General features: G+C 39.4%; 2 protein-coding genes across 6 annotated transcripts; one reads left to right on the top strand and one right to left on the bottom strand.

Annotated features, from left to right (window-relative positions):
• The first annotated feature begins 312 nt into the window (after positions 1-312).
• Positions 313-5,269, top strand: LOC143340441 (uncharacterized). Its single transcript, XM_076762387.1, has 2 exons — positions 313-894; positions 2,805-5,269. Exons 1-2 carry the CDS (start codon positions 883-885, stop codon positions 3,105-3,107), a joined length of 315 nt encoding a protein of 104 aa, XP_076618502.1. The 5' UTR covers positions 313-882; the 3' UTR covers positions 3,108-5,269.
• On the bottom strand, positions 2,216-25,866 carry LOC143340437 (uncharacterized). Of its 5 annotated transcripts, none has more exons than XR_013079439.1 (10): positions 25,220-25,866; positions 24,208-24,545; positions 22,693-22,931; positions 21,090-22,037; positions 20,073-20,424; positions 18,258-18,663; positions 17,775-18,046; positions 17,212-17,396; positions 13,479-13,707; positions 2,216-2,243 (listed from the first exon to the last, which is right to left on the bottom strand). XR_013079439.1 is itself a non-coding variant. In XM_076762372.1 (10 exons), exons 3-10 carry the CDS (start codon positions 24,307-24,309, stop codon positions 13,644-13,646), a joined length of 2,568 nt encoding a protein of 855 aa, XP_076618487.1. In that variant the 5' UTR covers positions 24,310-24,545; positions 25,220-25,472; positions 25,565-25,866; the 3' UTR covers positions 3,920-13,643. The 5 variants fall into 5 exon arrangements, 4 of the variants coding, with proteins under 4 accessions (XP_076618487.1, XP_076618486.1, XP_076618488.1 ...); XM_076762372.1 differs by lacking the exon at positions 2,216-2,243 and having other exon boundaries at positions 3,920-13,707; positions 25,220-25,472; positions 25,565-25,866; XM_076762371.1 differs by lacking the exon at positions 2,216-2,243 and having other exon boundaries at positions 3,920-13,707; positions 24,208-24,488.
• Between the last annotated feature and the right edge of the window lie 46 nt (positions 25,867-25,912).

The raw sequence follows: 25,912 nt of genomic DNA on the forward strand, positions 1-25,912 counted from the left end.
GATAGGACTAATATCGATACCAAACGATGCAGTATCATTTTGTAAAAAATTATTTTTATACATCGCCGTATCAGTCCTGTCGCTGACTAATGGAACCCTAAATCGTCGTTTCCTTTCAATGGATCCGTTCTGCTGCTTTCTCGGATTACGGAATCGCGACTCAAGGCGAACGATTTTTCGGAGCTTCTTGTCGATGGGTAAAAGTCCGAGTCCATCGGACAACAGCAAAAAACAGAGGACAAAGCCCTCTCAGAGATGGAGGAGAAGAAAGGAACGATATTGGAAGTTACTGCACTGGAACGGTAGGTAGACACTTGCTCGCCCGACAAACAACGGTATTATCAATTTTCTGTAAGTGGATGTAGTTCTTGCCGTCAGGCGCGATTCAGAGACTAATCTCGGTATGTAATTTTACATTGGACAAGTCACTGCAAAATCAAGTTTAAACGATGACAGACATTTAACTTGGATTCGTAATGGCGTTTCTCCGACGTTAGCGAAAGTATTAAGTTTTTTATTTAACGCTCAACAGTAAGAGTCATTATCATACTTTCGTTTTGAAAACAAAATAAAGACTAATGACTCTATCAACTAAAAAATCACGACTTGTGTTATCGCGACTCGATAAACGAATAGAAAGAAAACAACCCTCGATAGTTTTGCATCTCGCGGTCGTGCCAGCATCGCGACACGACAATTGGTCTGGAATAGGGTAAATACCGAGTAAAGAAGTACCGAGAGTAATTGCTGTCGCGGTGCTCGGCGATCGGGAAAGACGAGAAAGCTGCGGCCAAGCGAAACCGTATAAAACGACGCAAAGACGGCCCACGTTCATCAGTACGACGATTGTTCAAACTACCGACAACAGCGTGCAAACCGACGATGAATAATTTGGTAAACTTTCTTCTAATTTTCGTAGTTTCACGACTCATTCGAGCCGTCTTACACGTATCGAAACAACAGCAAACTAATAGATTTCATTTTTAAAAAATCTAGCGGAAACAGAATCTCGTAGAAACTTTTACCACGGAATATAAAAATAGATGTAGACACTAAGGTAGTTTATCAATAATTTTATCAAGGCAACTTATTAATATCAGCAAAATGATTCACTGATTCACTGCTCTTTATACAAGGTGTTCGGCCACTCTTGGGAAAAATTTTAATGGGGGATTCTTCGTTAAAAAGTTATTAAAAAATTAAATTTAAAAATTTAAAATCGTTCTGGAAAAATTATTTTCGGTTGCGGGGGTCAATTACAATCATTTTTGGTCAATAGACATACCCCCAAAATCCTAACCATTTTCGAGAAAAAAATTCATTACTGAAAGTATAATGTCTGATCATAACTGTCTGTTACCATGAAAATTGAAACGTTTCAAATCATTCTGGAAAAATTATTTTCGGTTGCGGGGGTCAATTACAATAATTTTTGGTGAATAGATATACCCACGAAATCTTGCGCATTTTCGAAAAAAAAATTCAGTAGGGGTGGAACTTTAAACGTTAATAATTTTTTAACGAAGCCTCCATCAACAAATTGGTATTCTTGATTTTCGTCTTAGTTTTGTCTCTAGAATCCCCCATTAAAATTTGATTATTAACAAAGTCCTCGTAATTATTATAATTTGTCTTGTTTTGATTCTTGTTTCACGCCTAAGAACAGAAAGACGAGAGTCTGTACACTATTTACAAGAAACTATTGTAATATATTTGTCTCAGTATTATTTTAACCGCGAAAGAGATAATAAAACGAAGACGTCTACTAAGTGACTCTTTCGTAACAATAGGACACGGTCTAATTGGTTCCATTAGCTAAACAGCTAATCACCGGATGAAGTTGTTCGCGTTACGCCGATGCTTTTAAATTTTAAACACCAGTTAATTGGTTCGTCGTAAAATAACTAATAACCAGTGAAACATGCATAATCGATTTAACGAACGATAAAACGACAATGGGAATATAATTTTCTGTACATAATTACAAGAACAAACTATTTCCAAAAACTACATTCTTCTAATGTTAGCATCGTCTGAAATTTCTGCACCATTTAAATGCAAATGCGCTGTAAATAAATAGTAGGAGACGTAATTAGAATCTCCCCGTTAAGTTTGTTCAAGGGTGGTTCTCAGTAACTGCGTTCCGTTACCTTGACCTTTTTGACGTATCTCCCAAGCCTGATATTAAATAATTATATATCCCTGCTTCGAGAGCCTCGTTAGAATCTGCCGTGTATCATTACCTTAAAATAAAAAGAAATCAAATTATACATCTGAATAAACCGTCCCCTCAATTTCGTTGTCGTCGTCCATGATGTTGGAATTTTCCTTCCGAGTATCTGTAAAAAATTGCATTTTATGACGTGTTCTGTAATTCGAAGATATCAAAAGCAATAGTTATGTCAAACATTCGATAGGAAAATAGAAGGGTGATCATTCTCCTCTTTCTTTGCCTTGTATATTTGAATCCGATGGTCTCACAAAATTTAGCAGACGAAGTTCTAGGATTTCGTTAAATCTAGCAAAGTACACAATCGTGAAAAATTAGGTTTCGTGACGCGGGGGAGGATCGATGTCATCGATGTTGTCGTGTTTAAATGTAGAAACTGGCCACCTTTAAATGCTTAACGTCGCGACGGACAGATACGAACGGCCATGACACGCACGCCTATCCAAGAATCCCACACGTTTACGACGTCGCGCGGTAATGAACTAATTTCTGAGGTGTGAAGGCCTCGTTGGCCCCTCGCATGCTTGATTTTGCACATCAACGATGCGTTAAATCACCGATTGCGCTATTTCAGACTACAACGTTGATTCTTTTGTGCGGCGTTTACGGTGCTTTGGCCGGGCGTCGTTACATTGCTATACCTGTGGACGGGTTCGACGTGATCGAGCTGAGCCCGATCGCACCTACCGCTCCCAGAATCGCTCGACAAATCGAGACTCACGTGCCCATAGCAGTTTCTAGTATTCACCAGGAGGATCCGGAGAATCTGCGCTCCGAGAGGTCGACCTCGCCCATTTTGGATTACGTGGATTTCGGCGGATACACTGGCTCTAACGGGGCTTTCAGCTGGTACGCTGATTATCCGGCGCATCATTAATTGTCCCGAGGGATACGAAGCGTCGGTGCACGTCGCGATCGATCCTGCTGACGAGAGTTCTATGCCCAACAAATTCAGACTTGTCGACGGTTCTGCCGCGCTGAAAGTAACCGTTGGGGTTGCCACCCCTTCTCGTTTCAATTGAGGTTTATACGTTATGGAGGTCACTGGGCAAAAACGTGAGGGGTTGCTGAATTTCGTAACACACCCTAACTGTATATTCGTCGAAAGTGCGTAAATTTGTGGGCCACGTCATAGCAGACCATACATGAGCATCGAAGAGATCTATTGGCACACCTCCATGTTTCTTTAATATTGTTTGTTAGACTTGATCTTACACATGTGTCGAAATCATTCCATAAGTGCCGAATTTTTTACTAGAATTTTAAGCAATATTTTAAACATAGTTACGATGGAATATCACTTTGTTTCTGATCGATATTCCTGGAAGTTTTGCTGACTTGACTTTTCGATTTCTTGTCGTCGTAGCCAATCGACGTGCAACGATACCGATTAATGTAATAATTTGAAACTGTTCCGAGCGAGAGGCGCGCGAGTTCTCGTTAATTGAAATTTAACGAGCTTCGCGTCAGGCATTGTTAAGAGAAATAGGGAACACGCAAAACATTGCGTGCTCGAACAAGTATGTTGTTATATTTCAAACTCTGTTACAGCGTTGTATCCGTTTGTAATTATTGTTACAATAAAAACAAGCATAAATCACACGACTCGCCATTTTGAGCATTTTGTTCCTAACGTGTAGGTGGGAGCAAAATTGTAAAAGAAGGCAGACAAGGATGTACACAGCGGGGGAAGCTTCCACGTGGCATCGAGCAACATTTATTTAGAGTAATAATAGTTTTATTTCTCGGTATATCATCATACCCACCGTTACAATACAATAAATAGCGAGAGAACGATAATGCGTCTCTTTACGGTAATATCTATTAGTTTTAGGTACAACGATAACAATCTCGTCGAGGCGAGCATCATTCCAATCCGACACGCAATTAATTTAACGAGCCAACGAATTTTCGCGAATCACGAATCACGAATCACGAATCTTTAAGTACCTACATCGTAGCCATCTCACATCGACAAACGGTGAGAAACGATAGGATCGATCGAACGTTCGTTATTATCCTCGTCACGCTCTTCACTTCGATTGTTAGCGCGATTCCCACTCGTTCTTTTCACGTTCGTTGAAATTCTGAAAATCAACATCAGGATGAAAGATGGCACATCCTGTTTTAACGCAATTAACCCTCATCAGGTCCATTTTGACCAATGGAAACTGTGTATTTTGGAATCATGAGGTTCTGGCTTTTTCTAACAATAATTGTACAGGAACATGAAATAATAAAATCTAGATTCTGGTCAAAATGGACCCAGAAATCGTCGTTCTGTCGCTAAGACCGAAATACGAAACGCGTGCAAGTGTTCCATTCTTCCTTCTTTTTTTTTTATTTTTATGGTTTTTTTTTATTACGAAAAACACTTTAGGAACTTAGGAGCATCATAGCGTAAAAGATATGCAGCGTGTTCGGCCACCCCTGGGAAAAATATTAATGGGAGATCCTCGAGGATAAAATAAGACGAAAATCTAGAATACTAATTTGTTGACGGAGGCTTCATTAAAAAGTTATTAAAAAATTAAATTAAAAAATTTCAAATCATACTAAAAAAATTATTTTTGGTTCCGGGGGTCAATTACAATCATTTTTGGTCAATAGACATACCCCTGAATTCCTACCCACTTTCTAGAAAAAAATTCAGTACGGACGGAACTTTAAACGTTAATAACTTTTTAACGGGGCCTCCATCAACAAATTGGTATTCTTGATTTTTGTCCTATTTTGACCTCTAGAATCTCCCATTACAATTTTCCCCAAGGGTGATCGAACACCCTGTATAGTATCGCGAGTGAATTGTACAGTCTGCGAATATAAATATAACTCTGCGTGCAATTAGGCAGGGCAATTCTTTGGAATCCCTTTGACGTTATCACAATCGAATGTCGAAACAATTTGTACATAAGGTTCATTTGAATGTCCCTAAGCTATTATAAATTTAATTACATACATGTATTATATATACATATATAAATATTCTATGCGAAAGAAACGAATACTTTTAAATTAAACTAACACGATATCGATCGATTTCTTATCCTATTCTTTGCTACGGAAATACTATTAGTTAAAATAAAATATTGTACTTGCGTGTAGAAAATATTATATTTACAGGGTGCTACTAAAACGAGGCGTCAAACTTTAGAAACGTCATCTTAATAACGCAAAGATCTGTTGTTTATGTCCACTTTAATTTGAACTATGAGTAGTTGTACATAGTCAACGACTTTGGAAATTAAATGAAAAATCGATAGAAAAATTACAATAATAACTACACAATAACTTGGATATCTCGTTTCAAGAACACCCCGTATATTACTTTGTTTATCCTATCTGTATTATTAAAATATCGTTCGCATCTTGTCGAAGGTTTGGTGATAAAAGTAAAAGGAGAGATCCTTCGTACGAGAGCGTGAAGAGGATAATAAAATTTTCATCGTATCTGTTTTTTAGTTTTGACCCATATCTGTTTAGCTGTCACACCGAAACACTTAAACGTAACAGTAATTATTATTGGGATTAACACCGATCAACGTTACTCCCTATGTCGTTTGTTGCTTATACGCGTATAATTCTGTTGTAAGTGTGCTCTCCTTAGTTATACCTATGCATGCATTTATACACGATCGAGAACCAATAGCCTTTTGCCTTTTGCTTTACACGCAGAAACCACCCATGCTTTCGCAACAGCGAGAATTTTTCCGTCGAGAGAAAACGTCGTTCGTCGCTTTTGATACTCGCGCATTCAATAAACACACACCGCAGCCAGCGATTTACCGAGAGAAAAATATCCTTTGTTCGTTCGTTAATTTCACACAAATCACACGTAGCTTACTTGCTAGCTAATCTTAAGTCAGCGTGTACACGTTGCTAGGTCGCATACATCGACGAGAACTCTTTTGTATTTTCAACCGAAACCGAAGATAGGACAATTAGGATAATTATATCGTACTGTATAATCGCCTTGCAATTTCATTCAACGATATTCTTTCGATCGAATATAGGAAATGTGTAAAATCATTTTTCGTAGATCACCGTGGTCTACGACTTAATTTATTTTAGAGAAATTATTGTATATAGTACGATATATTACTCAAAATAAATAATCACTTCGAAGAAATTTTAGTACAATTTCTGTACACCTAGAAATTTGTTCTTCGTTATTTGTCAATCCATGCGTCAAAGATCAGACTTACGTTGATATAACATGTTTCGCTTATAATTAGTTCTATAACCCACTGACAAAGTATTAACGCTTCCTCTCAGACCACCCTGTATAATTCTACTCACATCATTAACATTATTTCTCTGTAACTTTTCCTTCGACGTTTCAAGCTAATTCATTCGCGCAAACAAAATTGTCGTTTGTCGTAGTATCGTATAAACTTATCATAGTTAATAAACGCGTTTATTTAACGAAATGCCACTTTTATCATTAAACACGTTTCTAGTTAAAGTGAGAGCGTAAAAAAAATATATCGTATTTCAACTATAAATAAAGACAATCGTTTCCGTTATCGAACGATTTTCGAAGTGTATCCTTTCATGGACCTAACTGCAACGATCACATTAGGTCACCCCCTAAGTTCGTGCCGAATTTTGTTCTAAAATTTAACACTAAACCTACTAGAACTCTATTAGCGCGTATTAAAAATACTAGAATTTTAGACGCGTGCAGTTCCGAAACTACTAGTGTTTTATTAATTTTTGAGCCACCGTTAGCAGCGACAAAGCCTCCCCTTTAAAATGGTTTTTGAATTTTGTCGATCCGACTTTCCGTTTTCGAGATATCGTAATTTATGTAAAAGGTAATTTTTAACATTCCAGCCTCCGTCGTACAGAAGCGTATTAACGCGTATTAAAAATCATAAAATTTTAGATGTGTGCAGTTCTGAAACTATTGGTGATTTATTAATAATTGAGCCACTGTTGGCAACGGCAAAGCCTCCCCTTTAAAATGGTTTTTGAATTTTGTCGATCCGACTTTCCGTTTTCGAGATATCGCAATTTATGTAAAAGGTAATTTTTTTAATTCGACTATCTCTGTCTCCGTCTGACGCGTCGCGTCGTACCTCCTTGTCTCGTACGTGACTCGTGACCGAGTGACCTAGTTCCGGGCGTAGTATTTCCAAGAATTTACTACGCACTGTTTACTATTTTCGCGCGCGCGAGTTCATTGATCGTAATGAAACGTAAACAAACCCTATCTCCGAAACTATCCACCGCATCGACTTGAAATTAAAATCGTCATATCTCCGGAACTAATTACGCTATCGACTCATACAAACGCTCGTTTTAAAGGGCATTTCATACCCTACCCGATGAGCATATCAACTATCATTATTTATGTTGTCTTCTATGTTTATTTTAACATTTATTTTGACCACATACCCAAAGAAGTTTCAGCAATTACTACTGGTCATTTGACCGGTCATGGTAGGAATGGGTATACATGAAATGTCGGTAGGTTTAGTGTTAAAAGAATATTTCTAATATACCATGGAATTTTAGAATTTTTTAAAATTAAATATCGTGTTGTAATATACAAATGGGATATACATGGGATGACCTAATAAATATATAACATTGTAATAACAAGAAAATACTATTATTGTAGCGATCGTTGTTATTAGGCCAATGAATTTATTTCGAAAGTACAATCAACTGAGGAATGTCAAGATCTTCGATCATGTTTTGTACGAAATGCATAATGTAATCGAAACATTGGTCCATTTGTGTGAATTCACCGATACGGAAGTATGCGAGTATCTTTGATAAAATTCGATTACGAGAAAGTTGAATTAAACGTAATAACAAAATAAAATATGCAAATGCAAAGGTGCCACTTAACTTTTCAAATAAAAATTAGTTCAGCAACAGTTCATACGGTGATACATAAATTTTGTTAACCGAACACTATGAAAAATTTTTATTACACAACCTAATATAGCGGTAATCTAATTTTTTTTATCAAAATTAAACTTTCAAACGTTCATTTGCTCCGAAACATTATACGAGGTAACATAAAGATCACTATCTCATAAAATGGCGTAAAATGTATGCGATTCCGCTAGTCTCGAGGCGATTGAAATGTAAGCAGGTTGCAGGAGTTAACTTCTCTCGAACTTTTTGATCTTTTCTCCGAACAAAAGATATTACGTACGGTTAGATGGTATCGCCTCGTATAGCATAACTAAATTTACCAGTCACGCGAGATGTTTGCTATCCACGAAGTTGCTGCTAGACGTTAGAACCGTGCGCCTCGTGGCAGGTGTTGCGGGAAAAGATTGAACGGAATTAATTGCACGGCTTTTTGCTTCGAAGATAATAAACGATAATAATACTGACGTTAAAGCTACATGGTATCGCGGTCGTTCTCACGAATTTACATATTTTAACCGATGTTCGCGTTATTGTATTTTTAAGTGCTTGGAGAAAATCTGATTTTCGTTTGCTGATGCTTGTTCGACTGTGATTTTAATCCGATCGAATTTACTGATATATTTTTTAAAATACAACTAAAATTGTTCGACATTTTAACCGATTTCAATGATACAGAGGCACGTTTCACTTTTTAATTTCATTCTTATTCGATGCAAATTATTAGGTAGTTTTTTAATTCGTTGATACTGAATCGGTCTACGCAAACGAATAATGTAGTCCAGGTACAACTGCTTGATAAAGTCAGCTAAACGCCTGTAACCGATTCTCTTAGATGGGAATCGAAAACAATACGAATATAAAAATTATTATCCATCGTTACTACTATGCAATCGTTACTCTTGCTAATTCTACAGGCTCTAACAGATCTGTACTGCAAAATATAACTGTAATTAATATCAACACAGAGTGAACAATGTGTGACAATCCCGAAACGTGGAACTTTTATGTTGAAACACTGAAACACGTATGTTGTTGGATTATTAAGGCAAAGAATCTTCGCTTTGATCTTACAAACGAAAGAATCTTTCTAGTGTTTTGAGAATTTTACAAGAATTAGCCAGATTTCGGGACATGTCATGAGACAAAGATGCGAGCACCAATCACTGTGCATAAGAAGTACTCATCGTCGACGATTTCTCACGTCGATTAACGATATTCATCCTTCTTACGCACGAGAGCAACAGTTTTCCATGTTTTTCACAGTGGATGCAATTCCAGTTGAGTAACTTGAGTTTCTTGGGAAACGAGACGTTAATGGCAGATTACGGGCGACGTCTGTCCTTGATTCTAATACCGTTATTACCTCAAATTATGACAATCAACCGCGAACGGTCGGCAAGGAGTTGCTCCATAACTTCTATGAATATACAATGAATCGCATACTGGCAAGAATATCGCGTCACAGTATAAAAATAACTATTCATTTTTAAACATTCGCGTTGAAAGTTTGAAGGTCGTCGAAAAGTTCAAGCGAAATTTGTCGAGACATTTATTTAAAGATCCCTACGATAAACGTTGAAATAAAAATCTAATTTCAAATATTTTTCTATACTTTTCCACAGATGGTTATTTGGCATATGCTTATGGAATCAAATCGCGTCCAGCGAAACAAAATTATTCTCGAGCACGATTTCAGCGAGTTTCTCGGGAACGCGCCGTGTCTTGCGATAAATTCCCGCAAAATCTGCGACGTCTTATCTCCTTTAATCCGAACAGTACACGCGATACACCGGTGGCCACGCGAGCCAGTCGTGCGAAACAAAACCGACACCCCCGCCGTTGAATTTCTCAACGTGTTAAACGACGTTTCCGACCTCTTAAGACGAAGACACCTATCGATTAACCCTAACTATAACTCCATTATTATGCTGTATACTCTTGAACCACGACGCGTCATGTCGTTTAAATGTTGCACAGATTATACAGACACGGACACATACACGCGTTTAAATATGTTCTTTCACGGATGCACAGCGATTAAGATATACACAGTTCGAATTGTACAGGATGTATAGCCTCTTGAATGCTTAAAACTCTGCTCGACGGTAACATACCGGTACATGTACAGCCTCCAATGTGTGAATTCCCTTTTGTTTTATTATACTGCGAACGCGTTACTCTCTAGCGTCGTTCTTTACGCGAGCCTCTCTTCGAAATATTTAATGCAGATTCGTGTACAGTGGGCTCAAAAAAACTTGTACGTGCCAGAGATGGTAAAAATTTTTACCATCTTATAAAATTTCTATAGGATCAATTTCAGGTGGAACGTTCGAAATTGTTTCTCTTCTTCGTCGGAAGTCGTACAAGTTTCTTTTGAGCCAGATGTATCGTAAGGAGAAAGATCAGTTTTTTAAGTAGATGTGACTCGTATCGAATCAGACATTTTGCAGAGTGTGTTACGTTTAATAATTTATATTAAATTTTCATACGTCGAGGGATTAATCTGGAACTGACCTTTCTTCCTTCCTATAATACACGTAATCTAGGTTAACACTCCCTAGCGTCTGATCGAAAAATTGCAGCGACAGCTGAATTTAGACAAAAGATTTTAGCCCTCAAAGGTCACTTCCACTGATCGGAAATCACGCTAATCATGCTTAACACTTTGCCTGTCGGACCAGTACTCGTAAAATTTTATTTTTAGACGATCGAAAACTGCGTGACCTAAAATTTATCATATCAGCTTTTATTCTAAATCGAGGGAAGTCGATCGATCGATAGCCTTGAGCAAACAAAATCTTTTGCCTCTGCCGTGATGATGGAATCAAGTATATCGTAAACAGAATAATGCTGATACTTGTGTTCTTTATGTAGCCTTGTTTCACGTCTGACAAGGTGTTCGAAAGAAGAGTATTTACCAAAACGAATTTAAAGTTAAGTGATAATTGATAGTATGAATAATTTTTAAAATAATTTCTTCCATTCTAGAAGATATCGATCAAAGAATACATTGAGAATCACTTTACGTAACAGTGAAAAGACGGTTGAAGGAATATAGCTGAAAGGGATAAGAATACTTCATTTGGTTTGCAGATGTCTGCAGTGGTGCTTTTCGCTATAGCAGTATTGACGAATATAATCCAAGTCCAACGAAACTCACGAACGTTTCCACACGTTTGATGTTCTCGATTAATATTATATGTCAGAATTAGCAGTTGTACCACAAGTGACAGACTATCGTTTTACATTCTTGCACTCGGTATTTCTCGGTATAGAAAAGGTATAGAATATACTATAAACTGTATGTGTGTGTACAGAAAATTGTATACGTTTAATAAGGTATTAGTCGAGTATAAGTCAAATATCGATAACTAACGATCGATGGATTATCATTATTCTACCGTGATCAAAAGTATATTATCAAACCATGTGTTCAGTGCCAACTGAATAATACCAAGTACAATCGAACTTGGTCGTAACGAATAAAAATGATGCACAATGATTTTAATTCACGTGTTTACAGTTTAAGTATCGAACTTGATCCCACCATTACAGACAGTTTAATTGGGCTGTGCGTGAATTTCTGTGCCACGGCAATCTCGCTAACCCGTTTACACACCTGCACCCATACTCGATAGTTTTGATTATCATTGCTGAGGTGTTATCACGAGGTAAGACTCTGTATAGTTCGAGTCGCAACGAGGAATCGATATTGTCACTTCGGTAACGCTCGGTGTGTGCCATATATTCCTTCTATATTGAATGTCGTTCAGAATGATCGAGCAAAGAGTTAATAAAACTAGAAACTATGGTAAACGTTACACGTTCAACATAAACTGTATGTAAAAGATCTACAAGAAAGTATTGTAATAGAAAATCTTATCGTAGATGTGATTTTAGGAACTGGAATGGACTAAAATCATAATACTTTTATACGTAAAATTTGGAGTGTCAATTTAGATTGATAAGAATTATTTTCGCTTAGAAAATAACCCGTTCTAATTCCTAGAATCATTCTGCATAGTCGTATGATTTAGACTATTAAAGGTAGAGGTAAGTTTCTTATAGAAGAATTGTTCAATTTGGAAGGAAGAGAAAAAAACGATTGTTCCTTCCAAACAAGACAATTTCATACAAATAACTTCCTACGCGTCTTTAATAGTTTAATACCGACGTAAAACTAAACAAATAAATAGAATATGATACAAAATATATACAAATGATTTCAGCTTTTTGTACGATTATCGATAAAATTATCACAAACGCCATAAAAATATTTTAAAAAAGACAAAACGTCAATGAATAATCACTCGCGCAATATCGATCAAATATAGATCTGTCGTACACAAAATATTTCATCTCGGAAAAATTATATTCAGATATTAGAGATCCACATTTTCTTCCCAACTGTAGTTTCCATCCTATTCGAATCTAGTTTGAACTCTGCTAGAAGATATATACACACGTTCTTTCTTAATTTAACTGAAAATATGTTCGCGAACCGTTGTCACCTGAAATACTAAGACCCATCTTTTGCTCTACAGGCACAATTAAAAAACAGCTTCGGAGGCATGCTTCTCGTCTTTCTTCAAGTAAACCTTATAATCTCAAAGTGTTACAAAAATAGTCTCGTATATGCCTATCGTACTATCCGTTCCATCGAATACGTATTTTTTTTTTTGGAATGTATCACACGTGTACACTGTAAAACAGTCGGCAAAGTTTGTTCACGGAATAAGAAAAAAAAAACAGAAATCGATAAATGACAATAGCGAGTCCTTCATTGCTGTTGCGACGACAAAGGGAACAGTATGATTTCGACTACGTCTACTTTGTTTAAAACATTTCTCTCTCTCTCTAGATTTTCGAGTCGATCGCGATAGATCCATCGATACAGTTTTGTGCATTTTACGCGAACAATAAACGCGATCGTATAATAATACTGATTATCCATTTTCACACGGAAATCGTTCTCAGAGATCAGCAACCGGACTTGTAAGAGTACGTTCTACACTGATAGCTACGGTTACACAAAATATACTCGATCCTTCGCGATACTTAGCAATCCAGAGCTTCCAACTGTTTCGATTGAAATTCTCCTCAAAGATTCGTAACGATGAATTCATGGGATGCAATCGAAGAACTTAATAGAAAAATTTATCACATATCGTCTGATCTGCAGAAGAGAAAACACCGAACAAAGTCTAAACAAGGGTCGCAGCACGGTCAGAATCGACTAAGGGAATCGCTACGGTTCCTAGTTAATCGAGGGATTGTTATTTACGATCGAAACGCGACGATTCTCGAGATTTACATCCGTGGAATTTTAGAAGCGTCTCTTTCGGCAAGAACTTACCCTCGTCCAGGTCAAACGTTGATTCGTGGTCGTTACGATGCAAAGGGATTTCACGTATCAGTTGAAATCATTGGAGATCGCGCGCGTGCACGTCGCTGTTTAAATTCACATCGTGTACTGAGACAGCAGAATTCGTGGTGTCGTCAGGTTGTTCGATGGTTCGGGTCAAGTGGTGCACCACGCTAGGATCACCTTCTTGAAGGGTACGAAAATCGCGCGATCAGGGTCGCTGAAACAAATAAACGACCATAATCGTTATAATATAGCTAGCTGCAGTAAAGTAAGCGAGAAACTCTATCGGCAGTCGCGGTGGAAATCGTGTTCTGTTGCAAACCCTGTTGCAGTTACGAGTTAAGAACGGAAAAAAATTGATGACCGGTTAGAGATCAATGTTGCACGATACTCGGTACTACGGCTTGCCTTTCACGGAAGAATCGAACGAAACCCACGTAACACGTGCATTGTACCTAACAGAAACTCGTTACATCGGGTTATAACTCATTTGCATTTTCCTTGTAACCGGGGTCTAAAAGCGTGCACTTGGATTTTTAACGCTCCGTTTCAAGAACTGATCGTTCGAAAAATTTCGTGCAACAGGAACAAAGCACGCGAGCGAAACAGATTGTAAACGTAATTGAGAAAGAAATTCGATGGTTTAACGGCAGCCTAATTTTCTAAGCCACTCTTCTTCTGCAATCTACTCGAGTATTCTAGTCTGATAATTTGGAAAAATCGATCTTTTCGCTTTAAATTGCTCGAGTTAAGAAAGAAGGCATGTCTTCTCAAACACGCCTTATCAACGATTGAACTCTGTGTAGTGCCCGTTGATACCGCGTTCAGAGTTTCCCGTCAAGTGTGTTTCCACGGCTAGAATTACACGCAAAGTCTCAAACTAACGCATAGGTGCTTACGCGAGATCAAAATCTGAGGAGGTGCACTTCCAGGGACGACGATTCGTCACGCGAGCATTTCGAACCAAACTTGGAGCAATTTTCCAAGGCTCTCGCAGAACGAGGTTTCTCACGATAATGTATGCGACAGTCTTTGCTATCGACCATGCACATAAGGCGAGAACGTTTCGTTTAAACTATCGTCGGGCTAATGTTATTCGTTACCAACGAATAGAAATTTTAGATTCGTTCGTAAACTGTACAGTTGCGAGTGCCAAAAAGTACGTTTACCGGAGACTCGTAATTCACACTGCGGGAAAGCATCGTTAAATTTTAATGTATTTCTAATTACGATATTGTAAACACGTTATAAAAGGTTAGCTATGAATAACGTAGAAATCAGGCAGTCTTTTCTCTAGGCATTTCTAGTTTGAATATACAGCATCGTCTATATCGAAGTTGCATACGCCATTGTAGACGCGCAACGTGCAAGTCGGGTCTCAACGACCTACAACCACGGCACGAATATAGTCCTCATTACTTATTCATTGTGCTGTCGAATGGTAAAACGCCTCGGATAAAGGTGCAATTTCATTTAAGCATCACTTCACACGCATGACTGAAACAGATTTCAATTTAACGAGCAAAGAATAAGAACCGAATTTAACAACATCTATATTGAAAAGTGTTTTATTTTATCATAATTTTTTTTCTTATTATTTCTTATTTAAGTACACATAAATAAATGGAAAGACAACTTACTCGTAAAGAATACAAATTATTGTATAATATAATATTGTTCAGTTTGTTGATCAGTGTTATCGAAGACACAATTATAATATGTTTAACAAGTTTACATAACAGTGTACCTACATGGTCTAAAACAGTCGCGTTTAGTTACTTGATTATACTGTTACAACGTTATCCACCCATGAATATATAAAAATGTAATTGCAGTCACGTTTCCACTTTATACTTCTTTAGTTGACCTTTACAGTTATCAGTAGCAAGTTTGCTTTACTGCAAATAAATGGTTGCACCTAAGTGTGTAATCCAACTCTCTATAACTCGCTAGAATTTCAACGATCTCGAGAATCTTGAACTCGTTCTAAAAGACGCAGATATTTGCGTAACCTATTTTGTATTGCTTTCCATTAAATAATGACTTAATGAAAACTTCGTAATTAATTTTCTCGAAATGGGGAAAGGGCATCGAGCTATTTTGAAGATTCGTAAGTCTCGAAAGGACTTTCAGAAGCTAGATAAACCAGTAAACGTTTTCTGCGGTTACGAAACAATAGTTGTTGAAAGTAATACAGAATTATCGAACGGGGTTCACAGCAAACTTTACATTCTTCCACGAAAGTAACCCCGACATTCGCGCCTGTACGCTGCACGTGCATACGTATGCATATGCAGGTGCATGCGCAACTTCGAGACGAGAGTTTATCGCAAGCAGAATTGCTTTTGTCACGCACCTCGTACCGCTGCCTATTACCTCGAAAACACGAAGCAATTACGAAATTAAATACGTCGGGCCGATTCGGAAAAGGCTGCTTCCTTCTGCTGAAGGCGCCAATTTAATTGAGAACTCCCCGTAGAAGTCGTGATGCCGCTTTATCTCACGAACAGGGACCATTGCCAAGACGCCAACGTCGAGTCGTAAACACCAGTAAACAAATGCATCGCCGAGTCACGCGTGCATAACAAACCAGTTTCTATTTCAGAACAGCGGAAATCTAAACAATCTGCTCGATAAACAATAACGCGACTTCATTACGTGCCGTCGAAATACGAAATTAAGAAACCAAAAACCGGTTATGCGTCAAATATACAGGGCGTTAGAAGAATATCAATTTCTTGACTGAGGCTTCGTTAATAAGTTATTAAAAAATTAAATTTAAAAATTTCAAATCGTACTGAAAAAATTATTTTCGGTTACAAGTATCAATTACAATCATTTTTTGTCATTAGACATATCCTCGAAATCCTACCCACTTTCGAGAAAAAAATTCGAGAATGTGAAATTTTTCGACAAAATTAAAAAATTTCAAATCGTTCTGGAAAAATTATTTTCTGTTGCAGGGGTCAATTACAATAATTTTTGGTGAATACACATACCCCCGAAATCCTACGTACTTTCGAGAAAAAAATTCTTTATATCACACATGTTTTTTCACAGTATTTTTTTTTTAGTGCCTCTTTTATTACTATGTCACGTTTACTCGCATTAAAAAGAATTTTAATAGATTGTCTACTGTTTTAAGCGAAAAGTTACTGATATAGATGTCTATGAGAGACGCCTTAGTACTCACGACATGCTTTTAGGATACATTTTCGCTAGCATTATGTTCACTGCAGTAATAATGCAGAGTCGCAACAGTGCCATTGTATTAATGAGAACTGCTAACTGCGAAAACGCGACCGACGCGCGTTCGATAAAAGGCCTCGTTATTGTTCCAGTGAAGCAATGAAGACTGCTTCACGGAAGTCTGTGACTTGACAAACGAGTCATATTTATAACGTCAGGGATTTACCAGTCGTGCAGACATACAGCGAACAGAGTTTAGCGAGACACTGACAGTGTTTGAAACAATTCCTAACACGTTTGCGTGCGTGAACGGTCTTCCATATATTAACTAGCAAAGTGTAATGAATACCTTCTATTACACTTAATAGGCCTTGATCCTTAGACGAGGGGGAGTCTCAAACTACAAGGTTTCTGATTAAATTTTTACGTTTAAAACTTCACGACTGTGAAATAAACGGTTCGCACAAGTTCAAATAGAGCTGGTCGAAGGTTAAGACGATTGCAATTGATGAAATGGAAATATAAGACTTACCAATCGAAGAATCTTCTACCGTGGAAAGTGCCGTCGGAGGAGCCATTTAGATATGGTAACTCCACGCCTACGTGCGCTTCTTCACGGCCTGGTACAGGTCCCACGTATCTAACTCGTCCTTGAAGAACCCTTCCTTCCGGCGATATAACCTTCACCAAGTGATCCAGTTTAAGGTCCCTCGGTATCTGCGAAAATAAACGATAGAAATTATAAATTAATTTTAGCGTACATCTCATTCTGTAAGAACACTAAATTCTCTATCTTTATTCTACGCTTTGTTTTCATTTACATTGCCACAGGCCAAGTTAGTAGACACGATACGTGGCTGGAATTTCTCCAACCACTTGTTAAAATCTGATCGTTAGAAATTATTTCCCGAACACTTGCAACTTCGTTAAAATCACGATACTTCTAACATGCCATACACGTGTACAAAAACAAACATTATTCGCATGTTCGTAATATATGTCTACTGTGCGTATAATTTTAATATTCTCTAGTTGATTCGTGTATTTTAGACGAAGCGTTAACGAAGAGGAGTAGCAACCGTTGATTAAATTTACCTTTGGCAGGTACGGTCTAGCATCCTGAGGTGGATGCCAGTCACGGATGAGATCAGGCTCGGAGTAACGTCGTGCACGTCTCCGTCTGGCTGTTTGCTTGTTCCAGTAATCCGAACTGACACCGGTACTGGAGACTGTCAGCATCGAATCGATGCTACGTCGCAAATAATCCTCTGCCTCGTCGATCAACGACTCGGTGGAGTCGCCACTGTTGTCACCGCCGACCAAATCCGAACGCAAGTTCGGTAAACTGCCCCGTGTCATTGGGCACTCTGCGAGCAAAAACCACCCCCGCCTTGAATCAAGGAACATTTACGAGCAACGATTCCGTCCGTAATCGGTCGAACCAATTAGAGGGGATATGTCTTTCGCGGGGAGAAAAACAGGTCATAACGGTGTAATAAGGTCTTGTTGGCAAGGATCGTTTGTCGAGAAGGTGCTGGTTTTCATTTTATTTTACAAGAATCGCAGAAAGAACGTTACCTTGAAAGGTGACTTTCGATCGTGTTCTCTTCTGAACGTTTTTGGAAGTCTTGGAGGACGTCGTGGGCGGATGCACGTGTGTAGGCGACGATGGCATAGAGGACCAAGTCGGTCTCGGAGTAGACGTTGCCGTAGGAACTCTCCACGTGTCGAAGGATGCCGCGGTCGCTCTCCAGGAGTGTCTTCGCGACGGTCCACTGGCAACTTCGAGCCCAGGCGATGGGATCGAAGTCAAAGAGCCGCGGTAACGCGAGGAATAGAGATCGGTGGAGAGGCGACAGTCGCAAGGACTCGGGAATCCTGTACCGGGATTGCAACGAGGCCAAAATCCTGCTGGTGAACCCAACGATTCGCGTCGATGCATGTCGGGTGTACGAAGGCTGCAGCCGCGCGAACTGAAACAAGTCTGAAACGAAAACGATAACGGAAGAAATTACACTGATTCGAGCTGACGATATTGTAAAAAAGACAACAATTAGCCATGAAAATTGACGAGACGAATTTACGACGAACACCAAAGTGAATCGTATTAATTTCCACAAACGGAACGGTGTTTTACGTTTCAGAAGCAGCATACTACGTCGCAATAGTCCGTTGCGAAGCTCGTGCACGCGTTTTAATTGTCTTTTGCGTAATGCCCATGGGAATCTGTTAAAAGGTTTCGCACCTGTTTCCTATAGTGAGAATTCCCTCGATCTAGCGTTCGTGTAAAATCGAGGAAATTTTATTATCGAACGACGAATGAAAATGTTTAATTCGCAAACTGTAATCCATTAACATTGAATATTTGTATTGGAATTTAAAAACGCGTGTGTTTGCATCAGAATATTGTAACGCAGAAGCGTCGTCCTGTTCAGACTTTAATTGTCTGTTATGTAACGCGCGTCGATGTCGATTAAAAGGTTTCTCGTAAATTTTCCGTTACGAAATTGATCGTGATGCTGTCAGTTCAAAGAAAAAAACAGCGATCGTTACGTATACGTCTCATTCAACTTCCTTATTCCTACGCCCCGACGTTTCGTTTCAGTGACCGTCATGGTATGTGTAGGTTCGTTGAGCAACGTTCAATCATACCTTTATTGTCCATATAAATATAGCTAAAATACACAACCCGTTACTCAACACCTGCGATGTAATGTAAATTGTACTTTACACGTCTCAATAACTCGTAATAATTTACGAAATTAATTACAACAAAAGCATCCAAATACCTTGGGTTACCTAATTTTTCAGCCTGTTACCATGTCGCAACCCCTTAGATGAATTGAAAGCTAAGGAGAAAAAGTTTGCCATAAATCTGTCCGAAGATCTCAAAGTTTAGACTTTTCACTTACAGGTCATCATCCTGGCAGTAGTCTCACAAGAACCGATCCTGTCAACTTTCGACAAGTCGTAAAACCAGATACCAGCCACCTTTAGGCAGACACGATGGTATTGATTTTCGACTCCTATAGCTCGGCACCGGCAACCCCAGGGACAGAGGGACCCAATAATTACAACTCTAGGAACGTAGAACTCGACGATGGACAATCTCGAACTCATGAAACCTAATAGAGACAACTTCAAACTCGACAAAGTGCCAACGACTTTGGACTATAACGACGAAGGTCTTCCAAAGACTGAACATCTTCGCTTAATACCTTTATACGAACGATGAAAATGAATCCATCGATCCAGAACCATTTGTTACATATTCATTGAATATTTTAACGCGGTTTACCTGCGTAAAAATTCAACGACTGCTGATCAGTTTGTCAAAATACTGCGTCTACTATTGGAGGGCTATGACGATTCTGATCTCAACTCGAGCCTTACCTGTGCGTGTGGATCGTGGCAGAGGTGATCGGCGCTTCTGGACAACTCTGGTACCATGCTGGTAAAACTGATGTCCGAGAGCATCACTCTTCTGGCTTCCCGCGTCTTGTCGGAGAGTCTAAGTCTTCCGGGGACTCCGGTCGGCAAGGCAAATTTGCTGGGCAACGTAGTAAACGTGTGAGCCACTTTGTGCGCAAGGTAGCTCTCGGAACGCCAATGTGCCGGAAGTGCAGAGATGTCCGTTTGGGCACCAGACTCTCTTCTCGCTCCACTGATTCTGTCCATCACTGGCCTCAGTGGAGCGGCACTCTTCCGGCGACTACCTGCCAGAGCTTCCCGGTGGATGATTGGCCTGAAAAGACGATAGTCACCCTCTTAACGTATTCGACGACGAATTGGTTCTCCAGACTCTCGAAAGCACTCCTTAAATAAATCGGTGAAACGTCATTAATGGTCCAATTTATAGAGACGCCGTGACAAACGACTAGAAGTTACATTTGCAATTTGTTTCAAATCGGTGATAAAAGATTTGAAATTCTATTATCTACGCGTACGTATTAATGGACAGGAAACACAATTAAAACGTTGTTTCATTTACGTATGCATCAGTAATTAGAATGTTCCGCGTCTGGGCGAGTCGAGCTAACTGAAAAAAAAAGGTCTGGAAATAAGTGAAACTGTTTCATAGCTGTTAAGTACTCAGCAGCTAATTGAAGTACTTTCGTCGAATACATGCATATATTGGCGTGAGAGTCTTCCATCGAGCACGGAATAAAGAGCTCTACAGAATGTATAATTTTTTTGAATTATTCAAGCAGCCTCTATATTGCACTTTATTCTTTCAGTGAATTACGAGCGTAAGTAAAAGCTGCTCGACAAAGCCTTACAATGTAAAACGCAACGGAAATTGTAGTTTTACACTCTTTACATTCATCCTTTCCCAAGGAGCAATTAATTACCATTTCGTTGTTCTATTCCAAATTAAATTGATTTTTTCAATTTAAAAATGATGATTACCTGTAAGCGGTGGGCGGTGCAGCCAAAGTGTTCCTCCTGACCGCGTGTCTAGTGGGGTATTCCGGCTCCTCGACCACGCCGCACTTGCTGATATCGGTCTCGACCAACACCGAGCACTGCGACCACATTTTGTTCAATCTCGTGCTGGAGCTTTCGTCGAATCTGTCGACGCTTTCCTCGCGATCGATGCTGGAACTTTGCGAGGATACCGCCTCCTCGACGGAGCTGGTCTTCTCGCCGTTGCACACCAGAGCCTCCCCTTCGGCCGACTTCGTGTACTTGAGCAACACCGGTTGGCCAGTGGCCGGGGTCTGCTGCCAGGATTCGGTCTCCGTTATCGACACGAGGTCCTCCTGCAGGCCGAGGTCGCGGCAAGTCTCGTCCGTCGTGAATATCAACTCGATGTCGTCGAGTTCCTCGGACTCGTTCTCGGACTGATCGTTTATCTTCGGCTGATCGGCCGACTGATTCTGACGTTGTTGTTGCTGGGTGACTTGCGCGTCCGGGTTGTCGCTGAACACCGAATTGTCGCCATCGGAGACGGACTTCAGGCTCAGATCCTCCATATCCTTGTCCGGTATATCCAAACGATCGCCCTGCGCTTCGTTCGCGTCCTCGCCCTCGGCATCCTTGGACTGTCCGTCCACCGAGGTCGAAGCACCTTCCACGGACGCGCTTTTAACGATCTTGCTCGACGCCTGATCCGCGAGATCGGCCGCGTTGTCCTTCGACGTCGCGCGCTTCGACTTCTGCTCCCTGGACGACGGTCTTGAGCGGCCCTTCGATGGTTTTTCGGCCGCACGAGACTGGGAATCGAGGCTCTCGTTGCTGCTACTGTTGTTTTCGCCGCTACGCGTTCTGATGGCCGACCTAGACGCCTCCGACACGTCGTCCGTGACGACTTTGTCCCTTGACGCGTCCATGAGCGCGCCTGCTTGCCCTGACAGACTGATACGGTTTACAGGGTGAGAATGACACCGAGAACGCCGCCGCGTTTACGCGCGGTTATTAATAGAGGTGCATCGAGAACTGTGCGCGTTCCTTTTAATTAACGCTACGCCACGAAGGCTTCGACCATCAAGTCGCGCAGTGGTAGCTGACGAAATGTGGTCGCGAGTGTGACACTCGCCTAGCGATCGGTGAATCGTCTTTTCGGAACCAGGTATCACCTTTTCCCCTACTTTTTATAACGTTAATATTTCTGGTACATTATGTCGTATCGTGTCTTCTAACAATCACGCGAGACAAGCATTTGCTGTTATTACGCGTTACAAGTCTATATAAACATCGCTATAATTTTCGAGTAAAATCGATAGTAAAAGGGCCATTGATATATTAACGATAGATGTCTTAAATTACTCCATTGTTATTCGACTTTTACGCGTTGATTGATACGTCCAATAAATGTGGTTCTTCGAGTATACGAAGTGCTTCAAAATTCGATAATTGAATTTCTCTTTTACAATGAAAAAAATCTTAAATAGATCTGTGGTTCTATGCTCCATGGTATACTGAAAGAAGAACTAAAATCGTGCATACGGTAAAAAGCGAGATCCGCGAGGGAACTAGTTAATTGCTCGCGAACACACGTTTCGAGACTCACTCTTTGATGTCCTCTACTGCGAGTGGAAAAAGACGAGCCTGGGGCGGCGGACTTGTGGCAGCATCACTAGAAAACTCACTGTTCCTGCTTAGGATCTTTCGCCTAAGGACGTGATTCTCAAGAGCGAGCCTCTCGACGACGTCAACGTAGCTCTCGCCAGAGAAATCACCGACGCTCTCCTTAAGACGACGAAGTTCTTCCCGCGAGGAGTCCAGCGCGGAGCGTAATGATATCACAGTCTGGAAAAATTAAACAGAGTAACATTGTTAAAAACACAACGTACGCGAATGATCATCCTGATTTAAGCAAAGTACTGTAAAACCCTCATTATCAAAACTAATAGATAGTCACAACAATTCGGTTATTTAGCGACTTAATGTTGCGCGTCTGAATTTTTTAATAAGAAATGATATGTTCCCCTTGATCCTATCAGCCTTGGACTCATATAAAAGAGACCAGTACCACAGATTATCCAAGGTCAAGGGATCCGGGAGATAAAAGGGACGGAAAATGAATAGCATCGGTCTACGTGAAATCGATGGCTCGAATAAGGGTGTACAACCACCTGCTCCCTTTCTCGGTATTAGTTTGGGGCTGAAGCATACCGCCAAAATAGTCAAAGAATGGTATACATATATCGTTGAATTATTTTCTAATTTCATTTACGTAGATTTAGAACCCATTCCTTGTTACATGTGTCATTATATCAAATGCTTCAGGTTATTTTATACGGGGTGTTCGGCCACCCTTGGGAAAAACTTTAATGGGAGATTCTAGAGGCCAAAATAAGACGAAAATCAAGAATACTAATTTGTTGATGGAGGCTTCGTTAAACAGTTATTAACGTTTAAAGTTCCACCCGTACTGAATTTTTTTCTCGAAAGTGGGTAGGATTTCGGGGGTATGTGTATTTACCAAAAATGATTGTAATTGACCCCCGCAACCGAAAATAATTTTTCCAGAACGATTTAAAATTTTTTAATTTTGTCGAAAAATTTCACATTCTCGAATTTTTTTCTCGAAAGTAGGTAGGATTTCGGGGGTATATCTAATGACCAAAAATGATTGTAATTGACCCCTGCAGCCGAAAATAATTTTTTCAATACGATTCGAAATTTTTTAATTTTGACGAAAAATGTATCCACTTATTGAATTTTTTTCTCGAAAGTAGGTAGGATTTCGGGGGTAGGTCTAATGACCAAAAATGATTGTAATTGACCCCCGCAACCGAAAATAATTTTTCCGTGAATGATTTGAAATTTTTTATTTTAATTTTTCAATAACTTCCTCAGCGTTCCTGGAGCCTCAATCAACAAATTGACATTCTTGATTTTCGTCTTATTTTGGCCTCTAGAATCTCCCATTAAAATGTTTCCCAGGGGTAGCCAAACACCCTGTATATTTTATTAGTTGATTGTTATAGTTGTGAGCGTTCCAATACTTTCATCTACGAATATACAATGTATGCTGTATGTAAGTGATCTAAAGATCAACGTGTTAATTTGAGAATCGAACCTGATGCAAGGCTCTCACAACGTCCAGTCCGGGGATTCCCGGGGATGACAGGGTAAGCTGCAGCCCCTGATGGTGAGACTGCCGACCAGCTTCAGCTTCCATGCCTCCTCCTCCCCGCCCGATGTTACCAACGAGTCCTTGCCGCCGCCACAGGTCATGCCGAAACCTCTTTTTCCTTGACTGTTTTTGGAGACTCCCAGTTACGATTTCACCGATTCGAATCGATCACGTTCCTCCTATTATCCCACTCGCAACCACGATCGATTCTCCGAGGAACTTATCTTTAAAGTATCGACGACCAAACGAATCAGACAACGGACCACCATTGCAACGAATCCCTTAATCCACGAAAACAATCGTCAGATTTCACTTCGATCATAAACGTGAAACTTAATGTGAATACTATTGACACCCTTAAAGGCGACGCTATAAATAGAACCGAAAATGTCAGGGATAGTTAATACGCGTGACGTGTTAAACTACAACGTTGTTTTTCGTACAAAATCAAGGAGACGCATTGGCGTGCTTCTTAAAATGTCAACTTTATTAATGGCGCGAAGCAAGAACAATACGATGCTTCGATTCTTTGTATACGACAACGGAATTAACGCAAAACGTTAACTGTAAACAAATATCAAATTATCACAAAACTACATACGTTTTTGAACGATACGAACGGCCTCAATGAATCACCAATTTTCTGCGCACTAGATTCAACTGCTAAATAATCTTCCTTGTACGCGAATACAGGTTGAAAAATTAATTACAATCTTCGAATCTTTCTATAAACCGATTTGGCAAATTGTTACTAAAACTTCAAATCCAAAACGTTTGCAAATAATTTGATTATTGATAAATATTGCACCTTTAATATACTGCGTAAAATAAAAATCGTTGACTATGGTGCAAGCATATAACGGGAAAATAATCAAGAATGAGCGAATAAAGTTTAAAACATTTGTCGAAATCGTATCTCTATAACATAAATGATATGAAATGTGTTAAAACTTACTTTCAACGATGATCTTCGAAGTTATATTAAGATCTTTGTGAAAATCGAATGAACGTTAATTAGAGAAATTAATGTTTCTCTTCGAAAAATTACGTCGTAGATACTGCACGTAATGCCATACGGATTGATTCACTTTTACACATGCACTTTATTGTTCACTGTCGGAAACATACTAGTGCCGAGTACAACGTTTACGACGATGCTTGAATAGAGTTTTCCAGTAAGCAATCATTATTACAGCCACTAAACGATACTAAACAATGTAGAACAACTAGAAAGTTCATAAATATCACTTAAGCTTCATCACCAACTATTTAAAATCTATTAAGCTCGATGTCGTTATACCTCCTCTAACACCGATTATCATTTGATCCTGAATTTTCTTCTTGCATACATGATTCAGGAATATCGTTCGATCAGATCCATTTATATTACAGGAAACGTTTACTTTTATTTTAATCTTAATTGTTTAAAAAATTACTTTATCGTAAGAACGACGCGGCAGCGTAATTTTCATACAAATGTCAACAATATAGCTCGAGCTGTCACTTGCCCTTTAATGCAGACGACGGATAGAAATACATACTCAATTACCAGGCTTGCCAACGTTGTGTGATCGTAACTCGCACAACAAGGAGCATTTTCATTACGAGATGAATGGCAGACATCTCGAAAAACCAATAACCTTTTGTT

This window comes from Colletes latitarsis, chromosome 3 (genome assembly GCF_051014445.1).
Source record: "Colletes latitarsis isolate SP2378_abdomen chromosome 3, iyColLati1, whole genome shotgun sequence".
NCBI classification, from domain to species: Eukaryota; Metazoa; Arthropoda; class Insecta; order Hymenoptera; family Colletidae; genus Colletes; species Colletes latitarsis.

Coding starts and splice junctions, on each gene's coding strand:
- LOC143340437 (XM_076762372.1), bottom strand. CDS start 24,309: ATGGAAGCTGAAGCTGGTCGGCAGTCTCACCATCAGGGGCTGCAGCTT. Junction 22,038..22,692: donor GCAGTAGAGGACATCAAAGA/GTGAGTCTCGAA, acceptor AAACCGTATCAG/TCTGTCAGGGCAAGCAGGCG. Junction 18,664..20,072: donor GCCACGATCCACACGCACAG/GTAAGGCTCGAG, acceptor TTTTCGTTTCAG/ACTTGTTTCAGTTCGCGCGG.